The following is a 12,755-nucleotide window of genomic DNA, read 5'->3' on the forward strand; positions in this document are numbered from 1 at the left end:
ATTTGTAAGCCAAATATGTTTCTGTCACTTCTTTCCACCCCTCTGGCTTGTCGGGTCATCTCGAGTAGTCCCTGCTCCTAATTGAGTACGTAAAAATGAGTTACAATTTCACGCCAATCTTGAACAGCTTTTCCCTGTAATTCATTTTCTTTAATTGAAAGGCTTCTTCCGAACATTGATGGTGCACGTTTAGCTGGAAATGGTTCTCTGGCGACTGTCTTTCTCGTCAAATTTTTCAACTGTGTTTTCGGCAGCCACTGGTTCCGTGTTTGTACTAGCATTGTCTTCCTCATTATATCTGTCAACACTGTCTAGAAAGATTTCAATCAACCATATAGCTGCTGCTACACCAAAGATAGACGTGAAAATAAGAGCAGTCGTCCTCCAATTGTGGATTTGATCTTGGATACGTCCAATAAGTGGTGAAGAAGGAACGTCACCAAAAATATGGATTGCTACTGTGGAGATCGCCAGAAAGATTGGTCTTAAACTAGGCTTGACGCTCGAAGACAAATAAAGTTCACCGGTGCCTGTGTAGCAAAGAGAAACAACTGGCCCAATACGAAAAACCCTATGAAATCATACATGCTTTTGAAACAAAAGGCACCAAAACAACATGCGCCTCCAAGAGCTGTTGTTGCAGTAAGAAGCTTAAACCCGTTCTTGATTGAGCAATTTATGTGATCAAGGAGATACGCGCCAGCCAGCGTTCCACATGTTCCACATAAAACCGTAATCACCCCAAAGAAAATATCAGGATTAGTCATATGATAAATATCGGCACCAGCCTTGATATAGCATAGCGGAAACGTTTTGATAATAATCGACACACGGAGAATCCATTCCGGCTAATAGGACCCGATAACGATATACAAGGAGAATCCACTCCTTAACGGTGATGATAGAAACTCCAATCCAGAAGCATGATAACAAATAACGATCAAGATGATCAAACTCTCAAAGAGAAGTAAACATGTTTTAACCCAAACGGTGTTTTCATTAAACGAGCTAATCCAAGCTAATTAAAATAATAAAGGAAATGGCTATTTATAGCCTCCAAACATAAAACCCTAAGTCTAGACTTTCCTAAACAAAATAAACTTGATAAAGAAACTAATTATCTTAATTAATAAAATACTAAATCAATGAATATCCTAATAAATATCCAAGATATTAGCTAGATACTAAAATATACGTGAACTCACGGGATATGTCCCATATCAGGTTCCCCTACTGTGACCAAACTCGTCTCGAGTTTATATTGAAAATGACGTGTCCAAGAAAAAAGAACTTTAGAACTGCCCCTAGTGACACAACTAGATCTTGAATTGTGCATTGGAATCACTAGCAAGCTCTGAAATCAATTTCTCCTTCACAATATTCGGCTTATGCATGTAACAGTTCATCGTCCAATATATTTTGTTCCCACCACTGTCATGTAGCAACTTCCACGAAATTTTCCAAGCATTATCTCTTCTTTGTCCAAAAGAGTTAGGAATACCATCATAAAATTTGGTAACAGAGTCTTCATAAGAATTCTTCGCGACTGTAGACTCCCTTTGTTTAGTTAACTGATCCTGAAATCCATCTTCCCTTATTGTTTGTGGCATACTCTCATCCCTTGCTTCTTTCGAAGGTCGTTTGCCCGGCATTAGCTTGACATTGATTGTTCCCCACATGAATTCACAAATGTTATCACGACAACTTGCTCGAACCTCAAACAACCACGGAGCACCCAACACAACATCACAAACGTCAATATCAATTACTTCACAGAATATGGTGTCAGTGTAACACTTACCAATTGCTACCAAAATATGGTGTCAGTGTAACAATCAATCCAGGATCAAGAACAACTCTAATCCAAGATATAATCAAACAATCAAATGGTTAAACCAAACATACTTTCCATTAATCAAGATGAGCTATTCCAAGCTGATTACAATGATAAAAGAACTTGATACTTATAGTTCTAACTAAACCTAGAAAACCTTTGACTGACCATAACTTCACATATGTGTGAAGTTTATCCTAACAGCTTTACTCATGATAACTCCTTATCTCATATCTTATTGGACTTGGAAATAACCAACTAACATAATTAAGCAATTCCCAACAAAGAGTACGACTAAACAAATAACATGGATTGAATGTATATCACTTATAATAGAGACCCTAAATACGTCCCGTATCAGGCTACCCTGATGCGACGAAACTTTATTGAGTTTATACTGGAAATGACAAGAAGAAAGAATCTTGGTATTCCCACATCCTTTGAAACGGCTTGACCTCGAGTTGTGCATCGGAATTACCAAGTGCTCACAAAACGAACTGCACTTCGCATATAAGAACTTGATGATTGCTTCTTCCCATGTTGCTCGATGCTTCGGATGTATAAAATCCCATATAGAAAACGGCTTATGTCCACAATACTTGGTAAATGGATCTATATAAGTTCTTTTCGGAGCTGCCACCACAGAGTTCATTTGGAAAAGACTAGTACTGAGGAACTGAATGTCTTCAGTCACTTGATTACTGTCTGGACATGAGTAGTAGGAGTGATGTCGTGTTCAACTTCAGCAAAATTTTCTATAAACTTAGCCTCACACGTTGTATGAAGTAAACTTTTAGAAGCCACTTCCTTTGATTCTCCCAATGGTCGTTTTCCCTGCATTAACATGACTTTGGTCTTTCCGCACATAAATTCATAAACGCTATCACCATAACCATGAACTACTTGAACGTCTAATAACCAAGGCGTACCAAGCACAACATCACAAAAATCCATATGAACTACTTCGCAAAAGATCGTTTCAGAATAACACTTACCGATTGACACCGGAATTTTGCAGACGCCCATACAAGTAATCACCCCATCATCCTTATTGACCCATTTAATCTGGTCTGAAACAGGGGACCAATCCATCTCAAAACCTAGTGATATTATCATTTTCATCGAAACCAAATTCTGTTCACAACCACCGTCAATAATGAAATCACAAATTGTGTTTTCCACTATATATCGACTTCGGGAAAACTGATTGTGCCCTGCATCTTGCATACATAGAGACAAAGTTCCCTGGCTAGACACTAATTAGTTTTGGAAAGGTATAAAAGCTAGCTCTGGATGGAACTAATGTTCATCGGAGGTATGTAACTTTGGTTGGATTTCACGTGACAATGGCTTGAAAATTAACTTAAGGCAAATGGATTCACGAGAATCAATAAATTAATGGGATGGATTATATCTATCCAATTTTGAAGTAATAAACCACGTTTTAATTGTTCTCTGTTGGATGGGACATTTGAGTTCAGTAATGATAGGGAAGGGTCAAAGGTTTAGTTTTCTTGACAGGCAAAAGTGGTAAAGGTTTTTGATCAATGGTAAATGCAAAAGCGGGTATTGGGATGGATCTATATTAACCAGTGATAACAGAAGACCCAACAGTTTAATTTTCTTCTCATTAACCGAACAGATTCCTTTTCTTTTCCACTAGTAACAAACTAGGGTTCTCAAAGTACATCAATAGTTAACAAGCAAAGCCAGTTATAAATCTTACCAAACTGAAGAAGTATGCACCGTGATGATGAACAAGATCCTTACGAAACAAGTGGCGACCGATGATAAACAAAACCCAAAAACTTCACAGCCTTCTTTTTTTTTTTGATAAATACCTGGAGATCACAGGAATCCTCGACTGATTATTCTAGGCGGCCTCACAGACCAACATCGCAAGAAAACTTGCTCTGAATACCACCTGGTATGGCACAAGTGGAAGCAATAAAAGACAAGGAGAATCCACTCCTTGAGGGTGATGATAGAAGACTCCAATCCAGAAGCAAAGACTCTAATCCAAGAGTTAAAGGAAAATAACAATCGATCTCTCAAGAAAGGTAAACAGGGTTCTAAACCAAATACTAGTTTTCATAAACGTGAGCCGCAGCACATTTACTATTACTCTATTATTCTTATATTTTATAAGCCCATTTGTTCTCGTATAATACAACGAGGTTACAGTGAACATTGGTTCCACCGAGTCCTGGTTTTCAAACCTTTCCTCAACCAATCCGTACCTAGGGGAGGAACTTAATATATATGCAAGAGTCAAGATGCAGACACAGAATTATACTTTTCGAGGTCGATACATACTTCAAAAGAGACTGTGGGATTTTGTTATCGATGGCGGTTGTGAACAAAATTTGATTTCCATTAAAATGGTGGAAGCTTTGGGTTATGAGATGGACTGGTATCCCGTATCGGATTAGATTAAATGGGTAAGCAATAACGAAGGCGTAGTTACTTGTTTGGGTGTTTGCAGAATTACAGTAGCAATTGATAAGTGTTACACTGACACCATATTTTGTGAAATAGTTGATATTGACGTTTGTGATGTTGTGTTGGGTGCTCCGTGGTTGTTTGAGCTTGGAGCAAGTTGTCGTGATAGCATTTGTGAATTCATGTGGGGAACAATCAAGGTCAAGCTAATGCCGGGCAAACGACCTTCGAAAGAAGCAAGGAATGAGAGTATGCCACAAAAAATAAGCGAAGATGGATTTCAGGATCAGTTAACTAAACAAAGGGAGTCTACAGTCGCGAAGAATTCTTATGAAGACTCTGTTACCAAATTTTGTTCACACCGCCATCGATAACAAAATCCCACAGTCTCTTTTGAAGTATGTATCGACCTCGAAAAGCATAGTTCTGTGTCTGCATCTTGACTCTTGCATATATATTAAGTTCCTCCCTAGGTACGGATTGGTTGAGGAAAGGTTTGAAAACCAGGACTCGGTGGAACCAATGTTCACTGTAACCTCGTTGTATTATACGAGAACAAATGGGCTTATAAAATATAAGAAGGGAAAATTTGGCGCAGAACCAAAAAAAATAATATTCTCACTGTGAGGTCCACAATTAATTATGGGACACCCATAATTATTTCCGTGATACCCATAATTATATGAAATTATTAAAAATGTTTGCATGACGGATTATGCATCCGCATGACGGGTTATGCATCATGGGTATAATTGGCAACGCAACTTGGATATAACATATCTAAAAATCCGCGCCTTGAAATTTTACAAATTTTATATTGTTGGAAATCTTTTTAAGAGAGTTACGCAACGAGTACAAACAACAATATCAAATTTTTGTTTTTCACGAAAAAATTGGAGGTGATCATCATTTTAGGCAAAATTTCGAAAACTGACTACATAACCATTATGCAGCCACCTAAAACGATGCATAACACATTATGCAGACGCATAACGAATTATGCAACCATTTTCTCGACTGCATAACAAATTATGCATTTATAACAAGTTATGTAACCATTGTTTTGGTTGATTTTAGTACGTACATAAAAAATTGATGCATAATGCAGTATGCATTCATATTTATGGATGCATATCAGGTTATGCATCTATTTTCTCGATGCATAAAAGATTGTGCAACAATTTTCTCGATGCATAATGCATTATGCAGTCATATTTTCGGATGCATAACAGATTATGCATCCATTTTCACGATTGCATAACATGTTATGTAGATATTATTGTAGGTGCATGACAAGTTATGCAACCTTATTTTTTGTTGGTTTCAATACTAAGAAAAAATAACAAATTATGCAAAAAAAAAAAAAAAAAACTGCATAACTTGTCATCCACCTACGATAATAACTGCATAACGTGTTATGCAACAAATTTTGTAGATGCATAACATATTATGCAACCATTTTCGTAGCTTCATAAGATATTATTCAACCATTATGATTAATACCAACACTAATACATATGTAGCTTCCCAAACAACAACACCGATTCCTTCAAATAAGTTTATCCAACCATTATCCTCCATCCCCTTGAACCATCTCAGCAATATAACAGCAAAACTCCAAACTTAACTCCACACTCGAGCCAACACCAGTAAGACACACAACCTTCTATATCATCGCTACCGAGCTCTCTCTACAGCCACAACAACACTTTGTTCTCTCCATCTCAACCAATCGACACCACCATTCGTTCGAGACTCCAAACTCATGTCGATACTTCAACTAGTTGTAACGCTAATGGATCGAAACCAACTACGTACAACCAATTTCAGACCCAACAACCACCATACAAAACGAGTTCTGCTGCTGCCTGTTTTAAGAAATGAGAATTTCTTCTGGTTATGGTAAAGATGTTATGATGCTTTAGAGAAAGATATGTGGCAGGAAAGCAGTCCACGTTCACACTTTCATTTCTCATTTGGCATGTTAACCTAGATCACAACACCACTAGTGGAATTTATGTCTTGGACTCGTGAAATTGACAAAGGCAGCTCATCTCTGTCTCTGGCCATGCGTGGATGAAGTAGCGCCAACATATAATGTCAAGTGGCAGTCAAATAAAGCCCTTCTCACTTTTCTCCCGTGAGCCATATTCATCATTTTAGCCGAAAACTCCATTTAAGCTTCCATTCAGTCATTTATCGTCCGACTGTGTGAATTCTCCATCCCCTTGAACCATTGCGTTTAGTTATATCCAAGATGATAACATAAACAACTTAGTCTAATTATCTGCCAACTTCATCTTGCTAATGGTGCACCACCATTCCATTCATTTCACCTGCAATATCCTGGCAACAACTGACAACAATACAACTTGAGCCATTCTTTATAACCTGCAATCCTAGCTCATTCTCAGCTCAACACACTAGTCCTAACATTCATCTACTCATTCCTTCCTTCAACCAAGCCCTTCTTCCATTTGTTACAGTTCATACACCAACTCTCATCGCGACCCTGGCTAGCATCTTCTCTTCTCTGTAACAGTAACCCACACATTTGAGCAAAACAACTCACCAAAACAAATAGCCTGTTTCAGTCCATTCAGAACATCACCACCATTCTCCGCTCTTGTAGCACAGCACTTCAAACTTAGCTCATGTACCAGCAACAAAAACTAACTACACCGATAAATCTTTAATTAATCACCTGTCTTCCAGTAGTTCATCTTTTCCCGGTAATTGATGGCAAACCAAAACTTCAATTTCATTAATCTTTAATCAATCACCAAATTACGGCATAATATGTTCTTCATTCAGAACTTCATCTAATCACATAAACCCTAGTTTCCCATTCTTCTCAATCAAACCCTAATTGCTTCACACTACCACACAATTACCACCAAACCCATCTTCTTATTATCGAATTCGAACTCAGTTCCATCTGATTCATTCACACAGTCAACTTCAAGCAAAACCCATTCATAATCTTTTCTAAATCTTTATTTCTTCATCTGTTTTCAACTGATATAGCAGACCCTAGCTTAAATCAGATACAAATCAAACCACCGTGTCTTTCCTTCTTGTAAATCTGTCGATAGAGATCGAAAACCTCGATCAAACTCGATCGAGGAACAAACTGACGTGATATTCGTCCTAACAAATTTAAAACTTTGAATACCTGAATAACGAAGAATGAAATAATATTAGAGCGAAACCTAGAATGTGTTTCAGTTGATTCAAAAAGAAATTGAACTTTCAGCTCCTCCGACGGAGAAAATCAAATGCCTGCTTGAAAACTAAAAAGAAAAAAAAACGAAGACAGATACAAACGAAAGCATAATTTCAGAAAATATGGGCTTGTAAACAATTTTTCCCCTAAAATGGATGCGCCCTTCAAGTTTTAAAGACGTGGATTTGACAGTGGAAAAAATCAGAAAAATGGGTGTGGTAGTAGTTTTCACTTATAAGAATAATAAAGTAATAGTAAATAAGTTGCGGCTCACGTTTATGAAAACTAGTATTTGGTTTAAAACCATGTTTACCTAATTACCTCTCTTGAGAGATCGATTGTTATTTTCCTTTAACTCTTGGATTAGAGTCTTTGCTCCTGGATTGGAGTTTCTATCATCACCATTAAGAAGTGGATTGTCCTTCTCTTTTATCGCTTTCGCTTGTGCCATACCAAGCCCCCACAACGAATAAGCCCCTATTACAAAGGTATATGCTACGTAGCCCAGAAAACTAACGACATACACCTTCTCAAACAAAATAACTTTCATGTCGTTCCAAAACATGTCTTTCCAAAATCTTGAAATCCGTTTGCGCTTTGAAATCTGTTTGATTGTGCGCTTTGACAGATATGTTTTCCTTGAGGTCTTGTTATTGGACTGCCCTTCTCCAGATGAGACGTGGAAAACATCTTTTCCCTGCTCATAAACTTCTGTAATTCTAACCTTATGCAATTCAGTTTGTTCAGATGTTAACGCTGCTTCACCAGATTCGAAACCTTTTAACTGCAAAGGCTCCATGAAAAAGCATAAAAGGACGAACGGGAGCATTAGAATTGCTTCTCCAAAGAAAGCGCAACGCCAGTTAAGATGACTAGCGAAAAATCCATCATAAACATAGCCGACTGCAATTCCAACTGGTGTACACATGTAAAAGAGCTCAAGACAGAACGTTTTCTTTGCGGCAGGAGCATTGTCATCGATAAAGGGAGCCGCCAGACTCACGAACGAAACCTCTCCAACACCAACTAACATCGGACAAACAACAATATTCCAAAAACTAGATGTAACGCCACAACAAGCTTGGTCCAAATCAATAATCCAATTCCAATTAGCCTAAAGGGTTTGTTGTAATTCTTTGCTAAGGATGCAAATATTATTGAGGCTACGAGAAGTCCAACCATGAACGCAGTAGACAATGCACCATCCTGCAAATCTTTCAAGTCGAAAGCTCCTTGAATTCCTTTACCATCAATACATTCACCACTTTCTTTGCATACCTTAGGCGTTCCGTTAACACCAGTACTTGCAATAACTCCCCGATCAACATAATTCAACAAATTCATCAAACAAAAAATCAAAAGCAACACTTTTGGTGAGCACCAAGTTGTTGTTTTTTCCGGAGATGAACCATCTTTACCTGAATTTGTGGTACCTAATGTTGATTCTGTATTTTCGGACCTAGAAAACCGGCTTGCAAGATTAGGATTGCCTAAGGCTTATTAAGCATGGAACCTAGGTTTCTCTAGGGGATGTGGTACTATTTAACAACAACCACTACACAAATACTTTGAGACTCCTCTGAGCCAGAAGGTTTTGCCATCTATCGAATAATCTCATCTCTATCAATAGATTCGCTCGTCTCTATTTGTGATAATAACAATTAACACAACCTATAACGCTGCGGCTTTTTATAGGCATCAACATATGACAGTGTCTCGAGGGGAATAGGAAACCAGATAAGACCTGGAATGGAACTAATCTAAGTATGGAAAGAAAAGTGACCAACCAAAATATGGAAAGTGAAAGTGACCAACATATGGTGCAAATTTCAGTGTTTTCTTCCATAGAGTCTGCAGATGTTGTGTGAACTCTTGTTTTAATCTGGCTTGAGATAATGTCTTTTAATTGATACTCTTCTTTGTACCATGCCAATCCTTTCTTCCAGTGCGGTTATGATGCCGCCTATATCTGATGGCCCAACGTATCCCACATCATGGAACAAAACTATTATGGAAGGCCCTTGTTGATTTTCATCGTCTTGGATATTGGAATTCAAACTCAACTATCTCCTTTCACCGTCTCATCACCATCATTAACATTGTCGTGTAACGCATCCTCCTCCAGCTGCCTATAAATTAAGGGCCAAGCCAGGCCAGGCCGGCCTGTTTGACACCTCTACCTGTCGACTAGAACTTGACCTGGAACTGTTGTTGTTGTTGTCGTCTGTTGCAGATGTATCATCTATGTTAGATATATGTATAGATGGAATAAATGAAATACTTGAGGGAGGTGATAATCAATTTACAGGTCCCGTACCAAAAAGCATTAGAAACTGCACTAGCCTAACAAGGTTCGGTCTAGAACATAACAAGCTGGCTAATAATATATCAGAGGCCTTCCACGTGTATCAGAATCTATATAGGTTTACAGTGCATCAAAATATGTTGTATGGTGAACTCTCGAAAGATTGGGGTGATTGTCATACTTTGACAACCATAGATATCTCGGGAAACAAGATTACAGGTACAATACCGTCTGGATTTGGAAAGCTGGAGATTTTAATTGAACTTAATCTTGAGTCCAATAATTTAGTAGGCTTGATTCCAAGTGAAAGAGAAGTTTATGCATTGACAGAAATTCGACATAGGAACATTACGAAGAAGCAGCGGAGTTTGATTGGGTAAAGAGAATAAGATTCATCAAGGGAACGGCTAATGCACTTGCTTACATGCACCATGATTGTGTACCAGCTTTAGTTCACAGGGACATATCTAGCAACAATGTTTTGCTGGATTTTGAATATGAAGCTCGTATTTCTGATTTTGGAACTGCGAGGATTTTGAAGCCAGATTCATCCAACTGGATTTCACTAGCAGGAACTTATGGATATGTTAAGAGGAACATAGACATAGTCATATACCGTGACTATATACGTACATAGTGAATGCTATTACATGCGAATCGTTTGTTGTTTGTAATCAACATACTTTTGTAAATGTTAGTGTATTTCATGTGAAAGAGGAAAAGAAAAAGAAGAAAACATCAATTGTTACACCTACATGAGTCTTGAGAGCGAGAAAAACATATCTTTTTTGAATTCAGGTAACAAGTGATCTTTGAATGTCACATAAACCTAATCTATGCATTATTATCTTCATTACTAGTCACAAATGATATTTTTGAATGTCATTCAAACCTGATGGGATCATAATGACAATGACATTTGCAATCAAAATTTGGATTACAAATTGATATAATAAACATTACTGGCTTTCTATGATAACACAACTACGTACTACTCTACCAAACACCAATTGTTCGTGTATTTCATCTCGCGTTGTCAAACTCCTAACGTTGTCCTAACTATTAGTTATTAATTGTTTTTCTGCTTTGTATATTTGGTGTGTTATATATCAACATATATAGTAGTTCCATAAGATATGATGCCATATGGAATAATGGATTATAAAACTAACGACTACTTTCATTGAAAATGTTGTCCATAAATAGCCACCACACTTGGAGGCTAAACAATCAAACACAAATTCTCTTCGGCATATATCTTTATAGAAACTGCTTGATTCATATATACTTCATCCCCTTTGAAGCAACGTCAAAATTGTTGCTCTAATTAGTATATTCATAAACAACACAATTTGTCAGCATGGGTTCATTGGGTTCATTGGTTTCTTGTGATCAAGAAGAAATGTTAGTTCAAAATGTTTGTGAGATCTATGACAACCTATCAACCTTACAAAGCCTCAAACCTTCAAAAGATGTTGACACTCTTTTCACTCGACTAGTCCTAACTTGTATGCCACCATCTCCAATTGATGTAACCAAATTATCAGGAAAACTTCAAGGAATCCGTTCCAAACTCATTCGTGTCTGTGGAGAAGCCGAAGGTCTTTTAGAATCTCACTTCTCTGCCCTGTTGGGTTCTTACGATATCCCACTTGATCATATTAGCATGTTTCCGTACTACACCAATTACATCAAACTTGGCCGTCTTGAAAACACTATAATGAGCAATTATATCACAAATCCAAACCCAAGTGACATTGCTTTCATCGGATCCGGACCCCTCCCTCTCACATCGATAGTATTGGCTTCAACCCACCTGAAAACCACTACGTTTCACAATTATGATATCGACCGATCAGCCAATGCTTTGGCTTCTAACTTGGTCGCTGCAGATCCTGACTTGTCAAAGCGAATGCTATTTCATGATACCGATATTATGAAAGTTTCGACTGGTTTAAGCGACTACGAAGTTGTATTCTTAGCGGCTTTAGTTGGTTTGAACAAAGAAGATAAACGCAAAGTTATTGATCATCTAGCTAAATACATGGCACCAGGGTCCTTATTAATGTTGAGGAGTGCTCACGGTGCTCGTGGATTTCTATACCCAATTGTTGAGCCTAGTGCTTTACCAGGTTTCGAGGCTCTTGCGGTTTTTCATCCGATGGACGATGTGATAAATTCAGTGATTGTTGCGGTTCTATAATAATGCAGATTATGAAAAATAAGAAGCTAACAACAGAAAAAGAAGGATTGAAGACATAACCTTCTTCAAATACACTACGCACGCACCCGTATAATATATGAACAAGAGATATCCAGATTTCTTATATATATACTATAGTACTAATCATACTTACAGTACATGAAAATATTAGTACAGACCTCATGAAAAACCTCAAGTATTAATGACCGATACTCACCCGAATTCATCGATATATAACAGTTCAGTAACTTACGTAAATCTCTTGTCTCTTCGATTTGATTCGACATAATAACCTCAATCATTGACTCTCTAAAATCCTCCCTAGGATCATATGAATATTTATCCAAGGCTACCATTACAACAGACTTAGTACTATAAATATTGAGTCTTTCCTTGCTTCTCCTCTTTTTCCTCAACCCTTCATTTCTTAACTTATCACCAATCCTCATTGATCTGTCTCTTATCATTTGGTCGAGTCTCTCTTGAACCATTGTATGTGATGATGTACTTGCTATTGGCTCGTTAGAATCGGTGGAGTGACAGTATGCGGAGTCGTCTAAAGAAATTGCACGATACCTACACTTGCAACAACAACAACATGAACTGCACTTCTTTTTATTCCTCTTCAATGAAGAACTACAACTCCTTGAGTTCTTAATATCCTCACAACTTGACATTCTTACTACTAATGAAGGGAACACAAGAATGTATGTACACAAACCTAATCATTTATTTGCAATTGGAA

At 37.6% G+C, this 12,755-nt stretch overlaps 1 protein-coding gene and 1 pseudogene across 1 annotated transcript; one reads left to right on the forward strand and one right to left on the reverse strand.

Moving 5' to 3' along the window:
* Positions 1 to 189: 189 nt before the first annotated feature.
* LOC113351445 lies at positions 190 to 9,103 on the reverse strand (annotated as a pseudogene).
* A 2,064-nt stretch (positions 9,104 to 11,167) lies between these two features.
* LOC113353597 (nicotianamine synthase-like) lies at positions 11,168 to 12,400 on the forward strand. The gene has a single exon (XM_026597146.1). The coding sequence runs from the start codon at positions 11,168 to 11,170 to the stop codon at positions 12,008 to 12,010; it is 843 nt and encodes a 280-aa protein (XP_026452931.1). The 3' UTR covers positions 12,011 to 12,400.
* Positions 12,401 to 12,755: the final 355 nt, after the last annotated feature.

Source organism: Papaver somniferum, chromosome 2, assembly GCF_003573695.1.
Source record: "Papaver somniferum cultivar HN1 chromosome 2, ASM357369v1, whole genome shotgun sequence".
In the NCBI taxonomy this organism is placed as follows: domain Eukaryota; kingdom Viridiplantae; phylum Streptophyta; class Magnoliopsida; order Ranunculales; family Papaveraceae; genus Papaver; species Papaver somniferum.

What these genes read in the sequence shown, in the direction of transcription:
- LOC113353597 (XM_026597146.1), top strand. Translation starts at nt 11,168, where the DNA reads ATGGGTTCATTGGGTTCATTGGTTTCTTGTGATCAAGAAGAAATGTTA.